The sequence below is a fragment of the Lytechinus pictus genome, chromosome 4 (assembly GCF_037042905.1).
Source record: "Lytechinus pictus isolate F3 Inbred chromosome 4, Lp3.0, whole genome shotgun sequence".
Taxonomy (NCBI): domain Eukaryota; kingdom Metazoa; phylum Echinodermata; class Echinoidea; order Temnopleuroida; family Toxopneustidae; genus Lytechinus; species Lytechinus pictus.
Window position 1 is genome coordinate 20511877 of NC_087248.1, and position 27249 is coordinate 20539125.

General features: G+C 35.8%; 1 protein-coding gene across 2 annotated transcripts; it reads left to right on the plus strand.

Moving 5' to 3' along the window:
• The first annotated feature begins 1435 nt into the window (after nt 1–1435).
• On the plus strand, nt 1436–26818 carry LOC129259387 (ankyrin repeat domain-containing protein 6-like). Of its 2 annotated transcripts, XM_064098600.1 has the most exons (8): nt 1436–1571; nt 9750–9905; nt 14679–14880; nt 16967–17065; nt 17631–17732; nt 20007–20108; nt 22250–22348; nt 22768–26813. In XM_064098600.1, exons 3-8 carry the CDS (start codon nt 14764–14766, stop codon nt 22882–22884), a joined length of 636 nt encoding a protein of 211 aa, XP_063954670.1. In that variant the 5' UTR covers nt 1436–1571; nt 9750–9905; nt 14679–14763; the 3' UTR covers nt 22885–26813. The 2 variants fall into 2 exon arrangements, with proteins under 2 accessions (XP_063954670.1, XP_063954668.1); XM_064098598.1 differs by lacking the exons at nt 1436–1571; nt 9750–9905 and adding an exon at nt 10232–10435 and having other exon boundaries at nt 22768–26818.
• Nucleotides 26819–27249: the final 431 nt, after the last annotated feature.

Sequence of the window (27249 nt, forward strand, 5' to 3'; positions counted from 1 at the left end):
AATGTGAAGTACTTTTAAAGCATTTTTTATCCATATTTCATTGGTCTTATGTGCCAAAGGGGCCTAGTTCCATTGACTTTCCTAATGCTCTTCTGACACAATGCCGCTAATTTGTAATAGTACCGAATTCCTTGTCTATGGTACATATATTGATGATTTTATTTAATGCATAATGCATAGCAAGCTCTGGTGTTGATAATGTAATGATATGTGCTTTCTATAATTGTTTCCATTATGCCTATACTATGAAATGTGTACATACTTTTCATGTATTATCTGATTGAATACAAACTTAACAATAAAAAATTGTCTATTAAAATAAGAACTGTGCCCCATTTGTGTTATTTCCTTGTACTTTGATGAAGTGAATATGGAGACAATCATTTTTGATATAATTTCAATACTACAAGCGGAGCTGCAAAGTAGTATTGATATTCTGTTCTTAGTACTGAAAAATGAGGAGAGTACTGATGGAATAGTTCATGCAAAATACTGATTTCTTAAGTCCCATTTGTATGTGTTGTCCTTGGTATTTCTTAAAAAGTACTCATTTCCTCACCAAAATACTGATTTTCAGCTTTTAAAATACTGAAATGTTTCTTGTTCACGTTGGTAGCCCTGTACAAGTCTCAAGTCATGGTAGGCGTTTTCATAAAGCTGTTCGTAAATCACAAACAAATTTATGAACGACTGGTGATCCTTTCTTGGGCACTGAAACAACATCAATGAAATTTTGGTGTTTATCATTTACCACAAGAAAGGATCACGAGTCGTTCTTAAAGTAGCTCCTAACTTATGTACAGCTTTATGAAACACCAAACCATTGCCAATGAATATTTTGGTACATACCATTAACACAAGAAAGGATCACCAGTCTTTCATAAAGTTGCTCGTAACTTACGAACAGCTTTATGAAACGCCCACAGATATATAAGCAGATACCAATAGTATTGCAATTTATCAAAATTTGTGTACATGGCTAGTCAAAGATTTAGAAAAATTGTAAATCTATGATTTTTTTTGTACGAGTCTTTGAAATAGAAAGTTTGAGTTAAACATGGGATATTGGGATTGTTGCTTGTACACAAGTCCATCTTGTGTGTAATTTGTATACCAGAAATCCATCCAGTGCAGATTCTGGTAAGTTTTTCTTTAATTTTGGGCACTTTTGGTTGGATTTTAGTGTACTAATCATACACAAGATGCGCTCAAGTATAAGCAACAATATCCCATGTTTAAGTCGATGTTTATATTCCAAAAACTTGCACAAAAAAACTAATTGCATCAGATATCCCCTCTTCATTAAAGAAAGAAAATTCAGTTGAACATGAGAAGATTCAGAAATATCACCTATTTCCTGATTAGTAATGAAAAAAAATATTTTCAGAGAGAGAAGTTCTAGCGCCATCTCCAGTCCCTTTTGGGGGCATACTTCGCAACGCGACGCATAATAATAGGCACTGGCAAATTTTTCCGATTGTGGCGATTTCTTCTTTAGAAAGTAGTCATAAAGTACCATATATCAGAATTTATTTCTTCAGTTTGAATAGGAAATTCGTTAGAACATAAAGGTGAGTCTAACTATATTAACGTTGTTTTCTGAAACTAGCTTAAAGAGAATTTATGTTGCAGGTGCAGAGAGGTTTTGACTCGAGGCGGAGACGGCTGTCGACGCCGTGCGGACGCGACCGTGCCCGTGGGCGTGGGACGTGGTGGTTGTCGCTGTGCACCGCGGTACAGTTCTGAATTCTGCGAGCTGCTTGATTTTCTGCAACTGCATGATATGAATTATGACATTGAGTGTGAGGATATGACTTTAAAAATTAACTTATGGCTTTACCGGAGTTCTGGAAAAGTGCATTGGATAATGTTCTATGGAGAGACTTGTCATGTCTTGTGACTGTGTGAGTGTGATAATTCATTTGTGGTGTAAACAAAAGTCAAAAGTTGTTGTCAGGAGACAAATTGTGGTTAAAGGGATGGTCCGGGCTGCATATGCCGACTTAACCCATTACCCAAGACAAGACAAGACAAGACCCCCAAGGCCAAGCAGACCCAAGTGCCAAGACTAAATTCCTTGTTTGTTTTATCTTAAAATTCTAAAATAATTTCAAAAATACTTGCATCGGCCGATAAATATCACGAATCGTAAAATAATTGTTTCGGTCGATAAATATCATAAAACGCTTTAATGTATAAGACACTATTATGTTTACTTTAGAAAGAAAAAAACAGAGATACATGTATACATTTTGAAAAATTGTAAAGTTTGTTGTTTAGAGGTCGTTAAAAATTTATTGAATGCTTTTACTCAGGCCTACTACAAAGTAAATAACATATTTTCGCTTTGCAACCATCTAAGTTTGGCCTGGTAGTACAAAATATTTGACTTGTTTACAAATGACTCTGATTTCTACATCTTGTGGTTCAAAAACTCCAAACTGTAATGCACATAGAATAGAGAAACCAGATGTTAGGCGCTTTAATGTTAGACACTAATGCTGTTTACTTTAGAAAAAAAAAACACAGAGAAGCATGTGTAATGAGAGCCATCTCAATTTCCAATTAATAAAGCCTGATGTACAGTGCCATCAATGCATTATGAGCTGGAGAAAAGGCAGTTCCCTATACACTAATGTACAATGTATGTCCAGTGTCTTCTGTAGCGATACTCGTGTATAAGCTCCAGATTGTTCTCTGAATATTTAGTTAGGCTTTAGACTACATATTTATAACAATCTCATACACAACTCCATACATAAATATTGTCTCTACATGTACATGTACATGTAGTTGTCAAAATACACTCCCTACTCATCAGAAAAAATAAAAATAATTGGCAATTTCATTAACTGCACAAAATAATGTAGATGCCTGCATTAAGAAGAGAAGGGTCTTTTTCCAGGAGAGGTGGTCTTGCACGATTTCCTAGGAACTTTTCTTTCCTATCTTTCCTTTACTTTTTTTAACTGAGATAGATTGAACAAAGAAATCATTCTTTTTGAAAAAAAAGGGAAAGCAAATTTACAAGGCAACAATAGTCATAACTGACTAGTTTGCCTATTTAAAATAACAACAACAAACAACATCCTGGAAAAAAAATACAAATAAAAGAGGAAGTCATATTACATGTACATGTAGGCCTATTGTGGGATGCATTATAAGTTGATCATGAAGCTGTATTTTGTTGAAATTTGGTGTTCATACCGGTACTTTCCTTGCCATCTTTGATACAAATTTCCTTGAATGTTGTGTATCTTTCGTTTTTCCATGGCTATGCAAGAATACATCCATACCCCCTACATGTAATTAACAGTACTTAATGGACTCGTGAGTATGAATTCAGATATTGCAGAGTGATAACTGGCTTTTCATATATTAGACTTTTACAAATATATGTGCGAACTGGAGGAGCAGCTGGATTCTTTGAGGCATGAAGTGCCTTCATACATGTACATTGTAATAATAATAATGATAATAGGCATTTGTATACTGCCATCTAGAAACAATCTATTCCGAGGCACAATGTTATTATTATATTGTACACATGTGTGCCTCGATAGAGGCTTTACAGTTTTCAGATGAAAAATTGAAAACAAATGTTAGCTTTTACAATCTTGTGTCTCTCTATCGGATATTGAAACTTTTTATCTTTACATTTCACATCATCTTGCAAAGACCCTTTGTTTGTAGTTCATAAGAGCATTAATCAGAATGGCAGAAAATTGGTAGATTTTTATTGGATAGATCAACCTTCGAACCAGGAAAAGATAGTCGGGAAGATTCTATACTTGCTGTACAGTATGTTGTGGATTGCAGAATTATTTTTTCAATATTACTTTTAGGATGATTTTTTCAATAGAAATATTTGGGGTGACTATTTAATAGGTCCTGCTCTATGCTTTTAGGCACAAATATTCCACTTTACAAAGAGAGGATTAAACATGCTAATGTTTAGTTTTGTTTAATTATGTAGATTACGTACACAGAAAATTATTCTGCCTGAAAATCATGTGCATTCATCCCTAATGATGATCCGCCTATAGATCATAGTTTTTAAATATTTTTTTGTTTTCTTAATTTTTGTTGGAGATCTTTAATACAGAATGCACTGTATCTTGTTTAATTAAAAAATCTCTTTATCTGTTGTTTCCAGATATGTTGAATATTATATTAATAAATTTGTGGAAATTGTGGACTTGGCTGATTGCCCCTTGTAGCTTACTGTACAGTTGAGTTCATAATTAGTGAGCCCCACCACAAAATGTACTCTTTCATGCGGAGTGTTGAATACGTAAATAATATTTCATCGCCCGACTTCACAATCAAACATGAAACATGGCAAAAAATTGAACAATTTGATAAATGGTTCATTTTCTGGTGGGGTTCACTAACTTTTGAGCACCACTGTACATTGCACCAATGTACTGTACCTGGATATTTGTAGGGCGTGGTAGACCATAGTTAGTCTGCAGGTACAGACCCTGATTGGAACTTTGATCAATAAGTGTGCCTCCACGCAAAGACTAGCACATACAAAACTTGCCTGAGCGAGAGAGCCTTCAGTACACAAGGCATGAGTAGGCTGCATATTCAGACCCTTAACTCGAGTCGAGTGAAGGGTTTGCCCAGCAGACTAGACCATAGTACCGGTATGTTTCTGGGATGTATATTTTCTGATGATTAATCATCTTTCCTCCGTCATGTCTTGATGGCTAGATTGGGCGTGATGGTGTTGACGGTGATCAGGTTTATGAGTGATGGAAAGTTGATGAGGTTTTTCACCTCCCCTATCATTACCAATACATGGAGGTATCCAGCCTCCTGGCTTTATGAGCTGTACGTGATCATGTCACATCAGATTTTAAACATCATCCTCTGTCTCATTATGTCAGTCACATCTAAAGTTCTGGTTCTTGTGGAGAACAGATCTCTTTCTAAAATGGATTGTTTAAACCTTATAGTTGTTTGAATGTACATTGTAATAATGCTGTCTTATAGGCCTACATGTATTTAAAAACAAGAAACAAATGATTTTTGAGGTCCTAACAAAACTGAAATTTGCATTTTGAATTTTGACTATAGATTCAGGAGAGAAAAAAAATTGAGGGGTAGCTATTTTTCCTGTTTTTTGGTTCATATAGGGGTACAACATTTCTATGGGGGAAGTGACTCACCCTTTGCTGTTTTTATCTCTTTTCCCTTGGTTTTAATGTGGGAATACATGTAGGAAATGTTTCATGAAACCAAGGAAGTTACAGTATAAAAGCTGATCAGGGGAATTTCTGGGGACCTGTTTCACAAATTATTTATGAAAATTGAAATATAAACAACTTTGGTAACTTTGCCATTATTAAATTGATGTAATTTACTTAGAAACTAATAGAAATAATTGATTTGTAGTATTTTCCTTGAATCATGCTTTTCTTAATACGAATTGCAAGTACTGTTTGGGCAGGCAGTGTAACTACAATAAACAGTACTTTATTTTTATAGCAGCACCCAAATACATTGTACAGAGTATGATTTGCTCCTCAATACAAGTGTGAAGAAAAAAAGAAAAGCAATTATCTCAATCATTGAATTGAATTGTATGAATGCGTAATTTCGCTACATTGATGTGTAGTGGGTTAACCTCCTGTTATGAACTCGTACTGACTTTAAAAATAAATGTCACCCCCCCCCCGCCTACTGATTGCCCTCATGGGGGGGGGGGGGTTCTAAGCCTTTCAAAAACAATTTTTAGCTTGAAACTGAATAACCTTTTGGAGGCTCATTGTTGACAGAAAGGATACATGGGTGTAACTCAAGAAAAACATTCTTTTGAAATCCGTGCTTGAAATTTGAAAGTTGTTATTCCTTCCGCAAAAAATTAAATTGATTACAGATTTGCTGTGTGGCCTAAAGCTACACTGAATTATACACAATTATTTGCTTTGAATGTGTATGCATGGTATGGTGTATGCAGGGAAGTGTTATAGAAGGAAATGAAATTCGAAAAGTTCCCTTTGTAGCATGCGCGGAGCCGTTGTTATTCTCCATAATTGGCTTAATCCCACTCTATCAGGCAAGCTCGTAAAATGATCCCCTGCGGTCGGTCGTAAAGTCCGCTCACGGTCGCGACAGTGCGGAAGTACAGGACTCGCGCAGTGCAATATGGGATACGCTTATCTGCTAAGATGGATGCCGATTTCAAGATAAATAATTGAATTCAAATATCTTTAAAACTTAACAAGTTAGTCTCCTGCATTGTCATTGCAACGAGACTTCGTCTTCGGGGACTGTATACACCTCGTAAGCCTGCGCTCCGGGCCTACGCTATCCCGGTAGATGTGCAGCCTGAGCCGCACGCAAAATCGTTCCCATCGAAACTGAACTTAAAATGAAACTTCCCAAAGCCCACCAAACACAGCATTTAATGATTTAATAATGGAACATAAACTGAAATAAATAAATCATGGTCATTTCCATGCAATCTTATACCATTATTCAGCTGCACGAAAGTCGCTTTCCATGCACGCGTGGCGCTCGAATCGAGTCGATCAACGGCCAAACTGGAAATTTCGGTGAAAATCAACCAACTTTGAAGTACCATAACTTTTAGGCACGCGAGAACACGCCAATGAGACAACTACCATCATAAAGATATTTTATTCCTCTTCACTTACATATAACAGAAGAATAGCCAAGATTAGCGGGTCATACAATGAAATCTATATATCATATCATATACAAAAATGTAAACAAATAGATAACAAACCTTGTTACTCCGGTTTACGAAAAGTGAATTTGATGAATGAGATATCGGCTGAATCGTTAGACTACACTGGGTGCGAATGTGATAACTACGCATGTCTCCAGCAATCAACAGAGTAGTGCGCAGCCAAAACGTGTACATATAACTTTTCACTCTGAACTCAGCTATTGAGAAATCATGTAAATGACGTCATGTTATCGGCTCCGAGGTAGTGAGATCAAAAGACGAAGTCGTTTGGCTAGGAGAGCGGAGATTAGGAGCGAGGCAGGGAAAGCGATAAAAGTAAGCCTTGGTTGCGTAATCATTGCGGCCTGCAGGGGTATTTTGGGGGCTGGTGAGAGACTTATCAGCAGGGTGTCCCCTCTCAATTTCACTTCGGATTTGCCTAAAGGGGCCAATAAAATCTTACTTTTCGAGTTTCATTTCCTTCTATAACACTTCCCTGGTGTATGTACAGTATGCATGACATGTAGTTTTTTTTTAGAAATGTATTTCAGCCTTCAGTGAATGTTTTTTTCTGGTATAACAAAATGTCTTATAAATGTAGTATTAGGGAATATTGGATGGCCTTAAGTGGGATGCGTATAAATATTGTACGAGCTGAAGAACAATATTGGATGAGTCGGAGACGAATCCAATATTGTTCTTCAGCGAGTATTAACAATATTTCTACGCATCCCACGAAAATTGGTCATCCAATATTATTTAGTATTATTTAGATACTCCCACAAAACGAAACATAAAATAATAAAGCAAAAAAAGGGGGGTTTTATTTACCATTTTATGTTAATCCTGTAAATTCATGAGCATGGCGACTGAGTATTGAGTATTTTTTTAAAACAAATCTCTGTAAAGATGCGCTAGCTATAGTGCAAGCGCATTTGAATTCAATAAACTGACGCAATGCAATTTTATTGTGACGTAACAATAGCTTCATGTGCACTATCATTTATTAACCAATTATCATCTTGTGGGCGGGGCAAAATATTCATTATGTCCAATATTTTTAATATTGGACAGTTTTCATAGGCATACACGTTAAAAATCAGTTTTAATATTTTGTCTCTTTGAAACAACCTCGCAAGATGTGAAAAATATATGTGCCTCTAAAACCGTACATCTATATTAAATGTTGTCACAGTTCTGCACATTCTTTGCAAATACATGTATTGAAATCTTTTCTCCAAGTGATCCAAATTCCAATCAAATTTGAAGGAGAGTATTAAATACAGAGGTGCTGACTGTTCCTTTATTGCATACTTTATTTTTTATGAAAGAATGCTGCAGGTTTTATGGAAAATATTTCCAAAAAAAAGATATACACATTGGGGAAAGTGAAAAATATTAATTCTCCAAAATACTGCAAATTTTAATATTGGGTTGCTGTTGGCATCCCTGATAAAACTACTCTCTGAGCACTCTGTATTTTGTGGTGGGGGGGGGGGGGCTTCATTTCATTTCTAGTCTTACAGTTTTTGACTGGGTGGGGTTGTGAACTGAGGATGTTCATATGTCAGCTCTGAAATCATTGGTTTTGATTGCCCAAGGAGCACTTATCTCTATTGACTGTTACTATGGTAATTTACAGATCTACTATAGAGAATAAAAACTTTATATCAGTGCTGATCAGTGCTACTTTGTCATGTACATATACCAAAATATTGACACCACATAGATTCTCTACTTTGTAGAAAGTGTAGACCTGCACAGTTGTTGCGAAAACCTATTGCCACTTCAGACATGAAGCATTCTTGACGAAGAAAAGGATTAAGGTTGGATTAAAGGTCTTATCAAGTGGGATCAAAGAGCAATCAGATTATACTTTGTAATATTTACTAATCCTTAAATTAAACCCAATTACACTTCCAAGACTTGAAGCCTGTCACAAAGAATGTTTGACCTGAGCTTTTCTACCAAGATTTATTCATTCTACCAAAATAACAGATGGTTTCAGACCGCCTCGAAGTTCGTCAGTTCCAGGTATTCTCTGATCGGGAAATTTACCCCGATCAGAAAATACCAGGTATTTTGGTAATGTGAAAGCAAACTACGCGTAATTTCCCCAAAAGAAAATACCCGCTAAATAGTAGGTACTTGGCGAAATTACGAGAACTTTTGCGAGGATTTTTCCAAGGTCGCAGGTATTTTGGCAATGTGAAAGCAATTTACGGGAACTTTTAGCCCAGCGTGTCGTTGGGCGCGGGCGCCATGGGTGGCTGCTGGGCTAGTGGTTTTGAATCTCGCGCCTTGCCTGCTTATTAGACCATAGGCCTACTGCGCATGCCCCTAACTTCAGGAATTTATCCCGAAGGGTATGTTTCGGGGCGGTGTGAATGCAGGAATAATCAATGGGTATTTTTTAGCCTAAAAATGTTCTCGTAATTTAACGGGGATTCTTGTGATCGAGGCGGTTTGAAACCACCTATTGACACCTCCCATGACACATGATGGATATTTGTAAAAATAGTTTTTTTCTTCTCAAATCTGACATCTGGTCAATTGGTACATGTACATGTAGGTCCATGACTAAAGTCTTATTAATTTTACATGTACTTTACTTCCGACATTCATTCTGGTATTACTTTGTCGGTTTATTGGCAATAGCTGCATTTCATTTGCCAACTTGGGCCCAATGGAATCATATGTAACCTGTGCCTCTGACAGGTTACATGTACATATTGTTCAGTGACTCAGTGTACAGACTTTTATCCTTGAATCTTGATCAATAAATCGTGAATGATTGAATAATTTCATTTGATGTGACTAATTTGTTTTTGATTTGTTGATCTCGGTTTCTTTAAAATGGAACACAAAGGAAAATCAGATAAATTGGAGCATGGTATTTCTACACTGTATGTTCAAACATTTTCATGTTCATGATGATTTTACAGTATTCTCCCTGTAGACATTGAAATACCATCTTTCCCTCTGCTCAAAGGTGTATTGTTTCATCGCCTATAAAATGTTGGCATTCCTCCGATTACCATTTCAGTGATGAGAAAAACGAACCCAGACTCCAAACGCAATAATACAAGTGCCAAATGCTCATCTGAGTGATCGAACAATAGGTCTTTTCTTGGTCCTTGATCCAAAAGAAAGCTTGACTTCAGAAGGGTAACAATAGCGGACTGTTGCACTTCATTGATTGGTAAGCGTACCCCTGTCAGTGTGTGTAGTGTCTGTGACGAAAACACCATGCGTATGTGTAGTCTGTATGTGCAGACCCATTGTTAAAGTGCCAAGCTCTCTGGGACTCCATCCTGGACTCCATTCTCATTTTACTTTTCTGAACTGGTTCCCCCTAAACCACTAAAACCGAACCAGTGAATAAAAGATCGCTTCACTAGCATACTTCTTGCGATCTCCTGGACTTATTTTCAGATATTTATTCTGATATCTTTGAAATTGTCTGAATACCAAGACTACTTGAATCTTTTCTTTACGCAAGAACTCTGTTGAGTGGGAATAGGAACCACTCTGTGAATCATGTTTTGTGTGAAGTGGTATCCAAACATAAAGCCTCTCGGGTAGAGTGGTATTTAACGGTGCTATGACCTACGCTAATGGATCATTTTACAGCATCGGGACATTGCAAAAAGATTTGACTCAAAGTTCAACCATAGTATTACATTTAGCTGCTTGGGGATCATTTATGAGTGGATTTATCAATTTGAAAAGGTAAGAGTATACTAATGTTCAGTTATCTTTAAGTTTTACAAAGTCTCTTCCATGCTACATGCAGTGAGGGAGTAGGTTTAATACCATACCTTTATTTATAGGTGTCCATTATTAACAGAAATGTTTGTATTGGTACTGTGAATGGCAAGCAAACCAAACATTTGCACTTTAGTTTAGTGGGTAATTGATATGGACAGTTGATCTTGTGCATTGTAAATGACAGAAATTTCAGCTTTAAAAGGGAAGTTTATCCTGATGTATGTAAAGGTGTTTGTTTTTTTGAGAGAGAGAGATAAAATACAATGTTCAAACAAATGAGCGAAGGTTGACGAAAATCTGTCCAAATTTTTTTTTCTTTAATTGTTCAAATGTTCTGTCACATAAACTTTTTTATGTTTTTTTAATGTATTTTTTTCTTGTTTATATATCATGTTTAATTCTTTATCTTATTGTTTCTCTATACCATGTCATGTTATTAATGTTTTGGGAACTGCGCTTACACAAGGCCACTTGGCTTTATTTATGCAGTTTCCCATTTCATTTTCATTTTTACTCTGGCTTGTAAATATATTGTTTCTCATACCTTGCTTTATAATTGTTTTTATCGAGAATGAAATAAATGCAAATTGAATTGAAAATTTAATTGAACATATCTTCCATATTTCATGTGATGTGAATTTTTGTAGAATGCTATTTCCTCAGAAAACTAAAAATACCTGTGCATTCAATATTGAAGCATGTATTTCTCATGTACATGTAGGCCTACATCGTAGGTACATGTACATGTATGGTTTTATGAAAAAACATTTCAGTCCTCATGAACCATTATAAAACAACAACATGACATGTGAAGCAGTATACATGTATGTACATGTATAGTGTAGGCTGTGATATCACAACTTATCACAAATTAAAAATAAATTTGAAAAAAAAGATAAATCATATCTCTTTTTCATTGATGGATTTTAGTCAACCTTCCAATATTTCTGTTTTTTTTTTGTTCAATAATAAATTTAGCTATTGTCAGGATGAATTTACAGCACTAAAATTTGTAAAAATATTAAAAGACCCAGTGATTTTAATAAGCACTTCAGTTAAACTTCATGTTACTTCCTCCTTGATGTTGCCCAAATGTATTTACATTGTAGGCTCCCCAGGGTGCATTTTAAAATCAATGCTTTCCTCACTGTTTTCAAAGACATTTTTATAGTTCTATCCATGGTTGCATTGATCAGTTTTCCTTGATTGTAAAATAATCGTCAATTGGCAATCCATTGTTATCATTTTTATGACTACTGTAGCTGTAGGCAAAGTAACAATATTTCAGTGAATATTTTGTAATTGAAATAATTTTATTATAAATATCATGAATGAAGTTCCTACATGTATGAATGAAGTTCCCATGTTCCTAATTCTTTTCAAGCTACACGTGTACAGTATGTGTAGTGATTATTGCATGTATATGGTCAATTATTTTCTATTAAATTCCATGTATGCTTCATGAATTTCTCTTCATGCCAAATTACAATTTTGTTTTTCTGGCCCAGTAGCAATGTAGAGACTCATGAAAGTTAGGAGGGCTATTGTGTACATGGAGATATCTTTGTGTCCTTTTTTCTATATTTTTAATTTTAATGGAGGGCAACTATCCTCTGCCACCATGCCTTTTTTTGCCTACATATAATTAGCCCCCCCCCCTTCCCTTCTGAATCTAGTAGAAACAACCCTACTTTTCTGGAGCTCAATGACCCTTTGACTTGTGTTTCATTATAGACTCTACTTGAGTTTTTATTGTGTTGGCATATTTGCCCATTTTCATAATAACAATTTAGGCAATAACAAATTGTTGGTCATTATCCCATTAGTGGTTATATGTTTCCTTTGTCATTAATGGCTGTTGGTCATTTCAGAAATTAGGCTCAGTATAATGAGTGGTAATGAGCCTAGTTTGGACCTTTTCAGAAAGAAGCCTTCTTTTTTTAAATGACCAGGAACTTTTGATAAAAAAGGATATTGAAAGATTAAAAAAAAAACTTTTGATAAAGCATGGACCTACTACTCTGTCGGAGTAGTACATGTAGGTCCATGGATAAAGGAAACATGATCCCTGAATGGGCTATTAATGACCAATAATTTTTGTGCATACATGTAGGAGAAAAGAAAAAGCTTTTTGAAAAACCTCTCTTGGCTCTTCATCATCAGGATCACGATTTTTCAATAAAGAAATTAAAACATCATTGTCTGATTTGTTATTGGTTTTGAAAAACAACAAACAACTATTCGAGGTCAGAGATCAAGCATACATTGTACATTTAGGCCTGAGGTATTTTCTCTTTGAAAAATGAAAACCTCCCTAAAAGTGTTTCCTGTTTTTGGTGTTTGTAAAATTATTGCATTGTTGTATACAGGTCAACTAATGTATGGTATTGTAGACAATGCTCTTCCTTTGTTGATTTTAACATATTGCAGCTTTTCATCAAATAATCAAAGCCTATCTAAATGTTGGTAAAAGGGTTAATAATGGGAATTACATCCATTCATGATTACTGGTGTAGCCATTGAATATATTTTCTACCATCAATTCATTGTGAAAATTTTATTTTTCATTTTTTGTTTGAGCCGACATTCTTCTTATCCAAAGTGGTTGAAGAAATTGGTAATGATAATTTTTCATGTTATGATCCATGCGGCATCTGTTGCTACCCGGGTGGTCACGTAGCCGAGATGCAGGCTTTCAAATGCTTTATACTGATATCCATTATCGTACCTTACACCTGGATGGAGAATGGCAATTGCAGACAAATGTCTTGCTATTCTATAGGTAATTAATGTTCTGGTGGGATTTGAACCTGGGACCCTGTGGTTTAAACTCCACAGACTTATCCACTGAGCCACACCCATCTTTTAACATCTACACTGTACTTTACCTTTAATATCACGATATTTTCTAGAGTGAATTCTTCTTGAAGGAGTCAGACATGACTTAACCTGGCTCTGATCTTGTGATACCATACAGCCATGGCCAAGTTTTGTTTGACAGTTTGGTGATTAATGGCATTGTGATATAATCATATAAAAGTCAGTGGCATTAAATTTTCCAGTCAGATTGTATATGATTCTCTGCGTGGATGGCATTCCTCTTGTGAGGCCCAATAGGCCTACATGCTTCTCTGGGATGGAGTGTTTCATAGACCAGGTTTTCTCTGACCACTGTTATAAGCTACTGAAATCCTTGTATCTGATTGGCTGAGAACAAATTTATCAGTGAAAATCACTGATAGGACACTTTATGAAACACTTCCATCATTTTACACTGTAGATTGGAAGAATGCATACTCTTCAGTTTGACAGAATCACACAATTCTGTCAAGTTTGAGCATTGATTCGTGTTGAAATCGGCATATTGTGATAGTTCTGTAAAGTTTATTTGTTTCTTATTTTCTGTTATACAATTGGTACTGATGATGAATTCCTTGATTGATCAGGGGTGGGGACATTGCACAAAGAGCGTTAATCAAACACAACTCCAAAAAATCAAACAACTTGTTTTTTTACCACAGAGACTTGTACACTTTAAGTTGCTTTTAAGTCCATCCCAACAAAAATTTGATTTTAATAAATAAAGAAAAATCTAACGAGCAAAACATTGAAAATTTCATCAAAATCGGATGTAAAATAAGAAAGTTATGACATTTTAAAGTTTTGCTTAATTTCACAAAACAATTATATGTACATCCTGGTTGGTATGCAAATGAGAAGACTGATGACGCCATCCACTCAGAAATAGTGAGTGAGGGACATCATCGAATCTCTCATTTGCATGTCACCGAGTTGTGCCTATAACTGTTTTGTAAAAAATATTTTTTTAAATGTCAAACTTTTTTACATCCGATTTTGCTGAAATTGTCAGCATTATGCTAGTTTGATTTTTTACCATTCATTTAAATTAATATTTCTTTGGGGTAAACTTGACCTCTAAACATACCTATTTTTGCAACAGTTCCTGGGTCACCGATATTCATTTAAAACCAATGCATACATACTAGGCCTACTTGTAGATTTTCAATTCATTACGACAGGTAAAGAACAACATTTTTTAAAGGCTTCACTGAAATTTTGTAGATTGTGGAGTACAGTGTAAGTTGTTGCCATTATACATGTAAATCTCCATTAAAATTAGAAACACTTTTTTCAGCAGTAGCTTATAACAAAGGTTTAATTTTCCCTTGTTCTGTTCCTGCAGATCGTGAATCATGGAGTCGCACCATGCGTGTTCTCGTAGCCTTCTTGCTGAAGTCCTAGGCTAGGGCCAACCGGAGGGATTCAGAATGGCATCTGGATCGATTAGCGCCCTCAACGAGCGATTGAGGAGCTCGGCCGGAAAAGGGAACTGGGAAGAAATCGAACAGCTCCTCCGGCACGGGGCTACCTTTGAAGCGGACAAGGTATGCATCTTGCATTATACATGTACATGTATACCTGAATATATAATGTAGGAAGAATTGAATGCTGATAATGTGTGTTTGCTTGATTTAACTCTATTGTTATTAAACAATAAACACGAACAATTTATCGTGGAAGTGGTTTATAGTAGATGTACACCATGTATAATTTAGTAATGAATTTTTCCTTTTTCGCTGACTGAAAGAAACAGTCAGTGGTAGGTCCATTTAGGGAATATAACTCCAGCTCCAGAGGAAATGTTGTTCCCCCTCACCCTTTTTTTATCAATTCCCTTTGATGGGTCATTAGATTATTATTTTTGTGTCACTTCCCCGTAGAGAGCTATCTCGAAAAAAAACCCAGTTGTTTTTTATGTAAAACTCTGACGTACTGTTATACAAATTTTTATGAAATATTCTAACTCCTTTTCAAATATATTTCTATTTTATTTTGGTGATATCATCTTTCAGAAATATTAAAAAAAACTACTGATTATAAACAAAATTCATTATTTGTATGAAAGTCATACTGACACTTCTCCAAACTGAATTCAGTAATTGCGGTTGTCAGGACACTGATACTGGACAGCAGAGAAAGCAAATTAGTCAAACCTAAGCTCTCTTGTCCCCTTTTGACTCCCACCGCTCGAGCCCTGTGATGTTAAGTACTTAAAGGCACTTTGTATCTCTGCGTGAATCTTCTCTCATAGTGATCTTCGGGCTAAAGAGTCTGAGGTATCGTGCTGTGTGTGCAAACATGCCTTTGACCTTTGACCCCAAACTGATCCGCCATGACATCTTCCATAAAAGTTTGTAATAGAATGAGAAGAAATTGTACTGTCCATGTACTGTAGATGCTCTCCGCATTCCTATATTGTCATTATTACAAATAAGTACATTATAAAATGTATTGTAATCCAGGGGCTGAATCAGGAATTTTTATATGAAATTGAAGAAATTTGTACATTATGTAGATGCTTTTCACATGGAAAAAAAAAGATGCCAAGAATTTGGATTTTTCACTGGGTTTTTAGACACCGAACTTCTACAAGAGAGGAAACACCACATCTCTGAAAATTGTTTTCTATTACAAGCAAAGCAAAAGATAAAGTTTCTCATGTGAATATGGGGGCAACTACATGTATCCTACATAATCTTATAAAAGCCAAACATGAAACCTCTAAAAGATTGGTCATTCACGGTGGGGGCTGAGGAGGGGGGGGGGGGGGAGGGGGGGCGTGGTTCAAAGTTTTGGCTCAAAGAGGAGGGGGTACATGTACAGTACTGTACTGTACTGTAAAGTGGGAAGCTATTCATCAGCTGTTTGCACAACATTGTTTATGGAAATCCAGTCAGCAAGAAGCCTTGTTAACGTCTCAAGGTCACGGAGCTAATGTGATTGTGAGCATACAACAGTATTATGTTACCATGGTTGTCATGGAAACAAGATAGTTTGTTTGAAAGACTTGCTCTCGGGAATTCACATCACCTTCTCAAAGGGGAGTATCCTTGAAACGCTGACATTGACATGCTGACATTTTTGCTAAATATATGCTGTTTATTTGATTTCACAAATGTTTTATTGTGATGTCTATCCAGCCAAGATACATTGTTTAATGACTTCATAATCAATATTGATCTACATCTCTTTGGTAAGATTAAATTCAATAGCCATTATGATATACCTACATGTATATTCTGCTGCATTTTACCCTTCTTGTATTGAAAAAGTGAAGAAAATACTTGTGATTTATAAGACTTCCCTAAACATAGTACATTGTTAGAGCGATCAACACCTGAATGTGAATATAAACAGTTCTGTAATTAAGATTAAAACTAATTCATTTAATTTTACAGAACTGTGTACATGTATATAAATGTAGCTCTTCTTTTTTACCAAGGAATTTATAAAAAATTATTTGTTGTACATGTATATGTAACAATCAAAAATTATTGACATCTATTTCTCATGTTGTCTTTCTGTATGTATCTTTCCCTTTCATTTTAATACTCTCCTCTTTCTACCTCTTCCTCATCCCCCCCCCCTCATCTTCATCTCTTTATCTCTTCTTTCCATCCCCATCTTCAGTATGGGAGGACAGCTCTTCACTATGCAGCCCACTATGGCCAAGTCAAGGCTATCAGAGTCTGCATTGCAAAGGGATGCGAGCTTGATAAAGTCGATACAGTAAGTGAACATTTTCATTGTACACATTTGCATAGAAAATCATTGGCAAAGTCTACATTTAAGTTTATTTTTTATGTACACGCAATATACAAGAATAAGAAAGGGTTTTTTAGACATCATTAGTATTAAAAATGTGTTGACATGTTTGATGGGGCATGCCCTTTTTTTATACATACTCTAATAATCTTTTAAGGTGAGTATGGAGAAAAAATTGACACTTTTAGACATGAAGCCAATCTCTCTATCATTAACAAGAGTACATGTATTTGACTATTTTCATTGATAACCAAGAGGAGATGTGATACATGTAGCTCAAGTCGGTAGAATGGGGATTCGGATTCCAGGTACCTCGGTTCGATTCCCACTTGATGGGCTAGTGACCTTTTGTAGGGCATTTATCCTCATCAGGTACCTCAGAGAGGACCTTAAGCTGTCAGTCCCCTGGTTGCTTACTTTAAAGCATTGTTGCTTTCTTAGCAATCAGGTAAAAAAAAAAATCACCATTTACCAAAAGTATCAGAATCTGTTAGAGCTCATATTGCATTATTTTTTATGTTATCTTCAGTATGGCTGTACTGCATTGCACAAAGCGATAGCACCAGATGGACATGTCGAAGCTGTGAGGGCGCTAATCAGCGAGGGTTGCGACGTGGACGGGCAAGATGAAGTAAGTGTAATCATCAAATAACCAGTGATTACTTTTTCTTTTAACAGGTAATCTTCAGTGGGTTATAGTTTTACTATTTTTAGAATGGCAGTATGGCTACTTCATGCCAAAGTTGGGATTTATTGCTAAACTTGCAACATTTGGCTTATCAAAACTGGAGTTGCATGCTCATTTTGGCTAATATTACTGTTTCTACTATCAACCAATCAGACAAACTAACCAAAAAAATTGAATTATTCATTCAGGAAGGACTGACATCAAATATTTAACTGACAACTTTATGAGCTATTTTTTTTATATATTTGAAAAAGAAAAAAGGAACTTCTTTGATTTTCACCTTTATTAAGGTAGTATTTGTAAGTGCCTTAAATTCAATGAATTGCAATGCTTGAAAATATCCAGAAATGCAGTAATTAACTTTTTGAATGTGTTCATTACTGTACAAGGCAATTCAATCATGCTCGATTAAAGCTTTATGGACAGAAAACTGTTACAGTTTGTAGTAGGAAGACATATTGCTGATCAGATTTGATGATAAGATAGGGGTTTTTAATATAGGGAGATGTACTTTAGGGGTAAATTGCTGACTCTTTCAATCACATTGTGGCTCTTTATGCGGTCAAATATTTCAGTTTTTATAAAAACCAACATATCCTTTATGGAACCCGCAAATGTTGCATTCCAAAGCGAAGAGGAACCTATGAAAAGATGTTGACACAGCCCCCCCCCCCCCTCCTGAGAACTGGAAGTGGTCTTCTTTACTTAAGATGCACAAACATCTCTATTGACTCGCATAATTTTTCTATTGAATTATTTCCCCATTGATTTTTTTCAATGAAAGGAATATGAAACCCTCGAGGGGGGCTGTGAAATTCCTCTTTAATCTAAATGTGATTGATCCGTCCTTAGAAAATCAACCAAATCTTTTTAACCAACTTCCATGCACTGATGGTTTAACCCACTGTTGTCCCGATATTGGGTGTCAGAGGTGTTGAATCGGGGCTATTGTGGGAGCAACCTCAAATGATAGTTTGTTGGTGTACCGGAGGGGGAGGTGAGAACTCTAGCTGGGGGTCGAAGGTCGGTGCTTAGTCTTGCAAAGCAGACGCATTTTTGGTGTGGATATATTGTGGGTTCAAGTGTATCAATTCAAGGCCATAGCCTTTATTGTTTGGATTAATGCTCATCTCATAGGCTTTTGATAGTTTTGTGCCCTTTTATTTTTTATGTACTAGATAGAAATGTACCATATTTAGAAAAAAATGGCCTTGTGTAAATATGACAAAATTCAGGCAGGGCCCCATTGTACAAAGAGTTACGATTGATTCGATCAATCGCAACTATGGAAAGCCAGCAAAGTCAACATATGAAATGCATGTTTGTTAAAAAAAAAATCCAAATATGAATGCATATCCATAAATTCATTTATTTCTTGACAATTTGGGGTGTTCTCCTTTGATTACAAAGGACATTTTGCAAATTTCCTGTAGAAAAAATTATGACACTGATGGATTTCCATAGAGTTACAATTGATCGGATCAATCGTAACTCTTTGTACAACGGGGCCCTGGTCATACATGTACATGTAGACTAGTTGGTTGGCTAATTACACTACTTTTGAAAGGAAATGCTCTTATTTCATTCTTAATGGAAACCATTGTTTTGTGATCATGTAACATTTAAAACAAATATTCTTTTCGTATTCTATTGAGGAGAATAAATCTGCATTATAATGTGCATTCTTGGTCAAATAAGAGCCAGACAAAAAAAATCACGAAAAAATGGTTTTGTAATTTTCCTGTGCAAACTGTAAAAAAAAAATGGAATTCATTATCTCGAAAAAAAAAATGGAATTCATTATCTCGAAATCAAGAAAATTTTGTTTTCTACATAGAAATCTCAGTCATCACAACCCTCGGATGCAGTATGATGTTTCATAATTAAAGCACATTAAAACCCATTTTAGTAATCCCCTAATTTGATATTTTATTTAGCTAATACCCAGCTGGCGAGTGGTGAATATGCATAAAACTTGCATCGCTGTGCCTTGTAGCTTATTAGGTATCAATTTACCATTTTCAGCTTCAGCTTTGGTTTGTCTTTATTTTTTCATCAGTTTTATGATCACAAATTTACAATAAAAGTTAAAAGCTACTGAAATCCCTCAATTTGATTGGCTGATGCAGTATTAAAACTTTTTTAATGTTTTAGAAATTCTGTATACAGTTCTTTATGAAACAGACCCATAATTATGTTTTTGTTATACCTCTTCAGAATGGCAATACCTGTGTGCATGAGGGTGCTATGAATGGCTTCAGTCAATCTTTGGATGTGCTTATCAAGATTGGAAAGGCTGATATTCACACCAGCAATAAGGTATAATCCTCAACATTTTACAGATGCATGAATGTATTTATTTATTTATTAATTTATTCATTCATTCATCCTTCCGTCCGTTCATCCATTTATTTATTTATCTATCTATCTATCTATCTATCTTTCTATCTATCTATCTATCTATCTACATGTATCTATCTATCTATCTATCATCTATCTATCTATCGATCTATCTATCTATTTATCTATTCATTCGTCCGTTCATCCATTTATTCATTTATTCATTTATTCATTCATTCATTCATTTATTATCACCAACTTGGTGGTCTTCCTTGTGGCCCTATTAACAAACAAGAACAAACATCAGTAATAATAAACAAGTAATAAATAATATATAGTACAGTAATGTATAATATGCACAGACACATATAAGTATACATGTACAAACATGTATGAATAATATACAGTGGTGCTCGAAAGTTAGTGAACCCCACAAGAAAATCAAAATCTTGAGTGTTCAAGTCCTGCCATGTTTTAGATATTCAATTACGAAGTCAGGTGATTAAATGTTATGTATTCAATTAAGTTTGTTTCTCTGGGCTCGTCAAACATTGCAGTGCTGTCATCTACATTCAACACTCAGCATGAAGGAGTGCATTTTGTATAAAAGGGGTTCACTGACTTTTGAGCACAACTGTATGTATATTGGTATCCTCGTGAATTACATGTATGTTCATTTGATTATCATCTTTGATGATTTGGATAATAAGATAAAATGAAGTTATATTAAAGGGGAATCCAGCCTTGGCCATAAAATGTTATGTTGGGAAGGGGCAAGGACAACTTTCCCATAGGCCATGTACTTTATTATCAGGGATTTGTGGTTTTCTCTAAGTACCCATTCCCCTGGGGCAGTAATCTAAATATAACCAAGGTAGTATATTGTTTAATGTCCTCATGAAAGAAAAATATAATTTGAAATAAAACTTTTGGGAAAAACGACATTTTAGCCATAATATGTATTGGAGTACATGGAAGAGTAGTCCTTGCCATACATCACTATGACATCCCATATGCGGCCAATTTGAAGTCTCCATTAGTATAGTGATTACCAATATTTACAACTTTTTAAAATGCATAATTTTCTTGTTGTTTGTCTAATATTGTTCAAACTTTCACCTATCAACTTGTCTGATTTTTCTTTTTCTTATAAAAACAAGTTTTAATTTGGGTTGCATTCCCCTTTAAGTAAATTTGAAAGAAAAGGTTAACCACAGTGTTGATGCCCAGGATGGTGAATACTCGCCTGTATTGCTGTACACAAGCGTGGTCAGAAAAATGAGTGATTTTGAGTTTTTAATCTGGTTAGAAATAAATGCAAAACATAAATATTTTGGCCGGTATTCTGAAGTCAGGTTTAACTTAGACCACGGTCTAACTCTGCACTAAAGTTATGGGGAGCCAAAAAAAAAAAAAATTGTTTATATTGTATATTTCTTATGTTTACTATTTTGTTTTCTTTTGCTTTCATAAAAAATACTTAAATAATTCAGATGTCATTCACAGATATTTTGAGTGTCAAATGAGTTGATAAATTGGATGTGTACTGTTAGGGGTTTGTGCCCCAATTGGCTCTCCATAGTTAAACCACAACTTTAAACCTGGGTTTAATTTAAACTCGACTTCAGAATATGGGCCTTTGAGTTTTTCTAAGGCTAGATACTTGTAATATCCATTTTATAAACCTGGCATTTGTCACCAATAAACATAGTTGAAATATTGGTTTATGAAGATTCGGATGAGTTTTCAAATTAACAAGATTCAGATACTTCTATCCTGATTATTTAAGCCAAAATTTGTACATTTGTTGCATCCCGACTGACCCTAGAAACAAAAAAAAAGTACCCGGGCATCGCAAATTTGGTCTCAAAAGTTGCGCGAGATCTGAAAGTAAAAAGTCAGCGAGCAGCGCGGTTAGACAATTTCGCGCAGTAGATTTATAGTGAAAAATGTAGAGGGGGGCGGAATCCACCCCCTGAGCCTTTTAGGGTTAAGGGGGGGGGGGGCTTACAAACCTATTGATAAATTCATCATAACTCTTTGGTCTTATTTGATGTAGACAAAGTACTCAATCAGCATTCGTATTAATGTTCCTTTATTCTTTTTCCTTTGATTTGTAGAATGGTCAGAAAGCTATCCACTTATCCTGTCAGCATGGTCACAATCAAAGCACAAGAATACTCTTGAAAGCAGGCTCAAATCCCAACATAAAAAATAGTGTAAGTAAATAAATTGTAGCAAAGATCAGATCTATCATTTCTGATCATTATATTATGATGAGTTTGAAATCAAGATTTCTTTGAATGAAAAGGGTCAAGTTAAGAACATTCTCAAATAAAGGTGGATTTGAATCCAGTGTTTGATGTAATTTTTTTTAGTTTCTTTCATTCATGTTTTGTTAAATATGATAAATGTATCCACAAATGTAAATATGTAAAATAAGCACTTGAAACTGTATTAATACTTGTAAGTGATGATGATGCTGCTGCTGATGATGATATTGATAGAAATAGTAATGATAATGATGATGATGATGATGATAATGATAGTAATAATAATGATGATGATGATGATGATGATGATAATGATGATGATGATATACTAATGGTAGTGATATATCTTGTTTTTGTGCTTACAGTGTGGAGAAACACCTCTTCATATCGCCTGCCTGTACGGTCATATAACATGTGCGAGGATTCTCATAAGTGCAGAGTGTGACATCAACATGAAAAACAAGGTATGGGACTACACGTAAAAAAAACTAGGTAGAGGATTCAAATCCCAGGACTCTATAACACAAAGGTTTGCCATTGATTGTTTGAATGAACAATTCCTGGGGGGCGTTTCATCAAACAATTAGTCGGTGGTTTTCTCCGACTAAATGTGATTTTCACCGACTAATTTCATTTTCACCGACAATTTTGCCATCACCGACTAAATTCCATTTCATGAAAATTTGTCGGTGATTTTCTCCGACAAATTATTGGAAACCACCGACTAATTTTGTCGGTGGCCTTCACCTACCGACAAAACTTATTTTCACCGACTAATCAGCCTTTTGAGGGCCTTTGCAGCTAAAATCGATCAATTTCAGTTGATTTTGAAAATAACATTTTAATAAATTGCTTATTTTTCATTTCATTGAGAAAATTCAAAGAAAATGTATTTATTTTTAGTCAATGACAAATAAAAAGTAGACATTTCAAGAATAATATTTTCATCTTTAAAACTATATTATATCAATCAATACATAGGAAACATCTTCAAATGTACACATTTTTTCTAACATAATTTACTTTAACCCAAATAAATCATTGTGCATTTTTTAATCAATAATGTCTGATAATGTCTGAAAAATGCGACCTCATTGACTTTTGTACAAGTTTTTTCAATGTTCATTAGTGTTGTTGGTGTTGCTGCTGCTGTTGTCATCGTGATTGCTGGAATTGCTGTTTGTTTTTGCTGCTCTTGGTGTTGTGGGTGTGGTTGTTGCATCTCCTGGTGCAATTAGTTATTTTTGCTACTGATGTTGCTCAAGGTGTTGCCTGTGTGGTTGCTGTTGTCATCGCTGCTACTGCTGCTGTTTACGAGTGTGGCTGTTGCATCTCCTGATGCATCTATTGATGTTGTCGCTTATGTTGTTGCTTGTATGATTGCTTGTTAGAATCCTTGCTGTTGGCTTTGTTTCTACTGTCGTTGTTGCTACTGCTGTTGATGTTTACCACTGTGGTTGTTGCATCTCTTGATGAAGTTATTTATGTTGCGCCCGATGTTCCCTGCATGGTTGTTGGAGCTCCTGCTGCTGTTGATGTTGTCGGTGTGGTTGTTGCATCTCTTACTGCAGTTGTAGTTTCAGCTGCTGATGCTGTTGTTGCTCCTGCTGCTGTCCATGTTCATTGAAGTAACTGAAATGGATTTAATTTATAGAGCATGTGATATTTTATTAATAAAGATATCAATTTCCATCATTATTGATATCAGTCATTTATTCTTAAAGGTATAGTGTATGATTGGTTGATCTCAGACAAGGGCAATGAATCAATTTTGAAATTATTACATTCATTAAATACCTATATTATTGCTCTATTTTATCACGGAAAAGAAACTTGCATAACTTTATTATTCTCATGATATTGAGGGGTGAAACATATATTATAACAAATGTCGGTTAAACGATAAAAGTTTGAACTTTCTTATTGACGCCCTCTCGGGTTAAAAAATAAATTGATATTAGAACACCGTTCGAATCATGCATATTCATTACGACTCATGCATATTGATGAAATACGTCATGGCGCATGCGCAGTATCAAGAAATCCCCGTATCAACAAAGTGCAGTACTCTGTAGCTGAGTAGAAAGCAAACATCGAACGGTGCGTGCAAGCTCAATGAGCCGATGCTAGGCGGCTAGCGACATGCTTGCGCTCTGCATTAGTTTCAGATATAATCCACTATTTGCGATAGCACACACAGGATAAGAATACTATATTGAGCTATATCCATAAATGTATCGTACGCATGAAAAAGGATTCAGACACGTTGATTATCTGACGTGAATGACGAAGCAAAGGATTGCCCAATACGGCTTACTTTCGGACTCTTATGTCATGAATCTGAAAGTACTCCAAGACTAAAAGAGATACGAGAATCCCAGAGATGGGCAAGGGCCGAGTTCCGAGTTTGATCTTTATTCATGTGGATTGTAGCTCTTTTATGCACCTTTCCCTTCATGTATAGCTTGGCGTGATACATATACGGGAACTACAGCGAGGCGCTATAGCGCAGCTCACTGGACTCCTTGGCCCTCCCCAAAGGAAAGGGGGAGGGAGGAGAGAGAAGAAAGAAAGAAGTGGATTGGTAAAAGAGAATCAGGAGAGCCATCACAAAGGGATATGGATACAACATACCCTAATTTGATATTTTGGTGTTTTTTTATCTTTCCTGAATGTTTCAGTCAGTTTCAGATTATTTAGATCCACTCTCAAAGTACAGAGGAGAAATTGGAAAAAAAAAGTTAGACCAAAAATATTTAAAACTCTAAACAGACGGCCACCACCATTCTGTCTACAGCCAAGCATGAAGGGAAAGGGCGAAGAGAAAAACGATTACTTTCAGAGCAGGTTCTACGATATAAAACAGGGTTTGTTTAATACGGGGTTAAATATAGGCCTATAGTAAAACATAACGAAGATGCAATCATATATGCCTATAGTAAAACATAACGAATATGCAACCCCAATGCGGGGTTAAATATAGGCCTATAGTAAAACATAACGAAGATGCAACCCCAATGCGGGGTTAAATATAGGCCTGTAGTAAAACATAACGAAGATACAATCCCAATGCAACACTTGACTACTCTTCGTTTGTTTAGATTGAACTCGCGAGGTCAAAAGGTGAGCTGAGAAACCTGTTGATGCGAAGTACGTACGTGTAGTCTACATTGTGTAGACCGTGATAGCATGAATGTGACCAACGTACGCATCAAGTTGCTAATTTCTGTTATTTCTGTGCCGAGGTTTTTACCTGACTGCTAAGAAAGCACGAATGCCTGTGAGCAAGCAACCAGGGGACCAACGGCTCAAGGTCGAACAAGCAGAGTAAAGGCGTCATGAGTCAAAAAATGAGGGGGGGCAGACATGACGTCAGGGACAAGATTTCTGGGAAAACTCTTATTTTTGCATCCACACAAGAAAGCTTGCATCGAGATATGGAAAAATGAGAAGTTGAGTATTGCGCGGTGCACGTGCTTCAGAGTTGTGATTTCCAGGGCCGACCAGCATGTAGAGTCTTAAACAGAACTTTACAAGGCACGCCGTGGGGCAAAGTGCAACAACGTATGTGAAAGAAGACTAAGCAAACCTGGAGAAGCAGCAAGGTGCAACATGTACAAGGGAATTGTGCATGTACATTACGTCTGCTTTGAAATGTGTACATGGGTCGCCGAGTTTTTATGTAGTATGGGGAGGGGGTGGGGGTAGCCTATAATGATATAGTAGGGCGCTTTATACTTTATACAATCATGGACCTATTAGGTCCATGCTATAATCAAACCATCAGCACGACCGGTGGATGGATGACTGAAAGAATGGATGGATAGGCATATATAAATGGATCATCCAATTGATGTATTTTCCCAAGAAATGGATGGTCAAAGAGAAATGGATACAAATGATGCAGCAATAGATAGGGGCACCCCATGGGAGATCAACTTGCTACCCCTTCATAGACAGTAACCAAGTAGAAAGAATTGATAAAAAGATGAAATTTTATAACAAATGAGAGGAAGAAAGGCCTCCGGGAAAGGCCTATACGCATACAGAGTGTGCACGAGCAGTTCAACCGTTGAAAAAATGTGAATGACTGCGACATGAGCAGGACAAAGACATTACTTGCATCCGGGACTTGCATCTTGATTGGCATAACATTTTAGACTTATTTATCAATGGAATTGTAACTCCCATTTCCCTGCTATAACTATAGGAAAAACGAATGATAACTGTTGTTTTATAGACGTGGAAATTTATGCTTCATATTAGGACCAAAGAGATTCTGGCGTACGTGTCAATATTTCAAAACTCATGCGGGAAAATAATATAATGATTTTTTATGATTGAAAAAAAAGTGCCAAGTTCACACTGTCACGATTTTTTTTTTTGGTGGCGGTGCTGAGGAAAATTTGACAAAGCAAAAGAAAAACATTAAAAAAGGTTCCAATACAAAATGTTGGTAATTTTCCTACATTTATCCAATTCGACACCTATACCAGAATTCCAGGGGGAGCTGCCTACATGGAAAATAATGCACGCCGCACCCCATTGTAAAATCTTGGGGGTGCTTTGCACCCCCGGTTCCAAGGGCCTTAATTATAATCGCGGAATAATTAATCGTATCAGATCAGTCGAGGCGATCGTATTGATCGTATAAATAGTTGGAATGGTTCAACTATGTGGTGATGTGGCTTTTTTTGCAGGATTTTTTTGCATTTATTGGAATAATATACAAAACAAATTTACAATGCTTGAGACATGATCATAATACAAGTGACAATCGTATATGTAGTGACTGGAGAAATACAATATATAAAAATATATATATATAATGAGTAAAATGCATAGGC

Coding starts and splice junctions, on each gene's coding strand:
- LOC129259387 (XM_064098600.1), top strand. CDS start 14,764: ATGGCATCTGGATCGATTAGCGCCCTCAACGAGCGATTGAGGAGCTCG. Junction 14,881..16,966: donor CTACCTTTGAAGCGGACAAG/GTATGCATCTTG, acceptor CCCCATCTTCAG/TATGGGAGGACAGCTCTTCA. Junction 22,349..22,767: donor ATCCCAACATAAAAAATAGT/GTAAGTAAATAA, acceptor TTGTGCTTACAG/TGTGGAGAAACACCTCTTCA.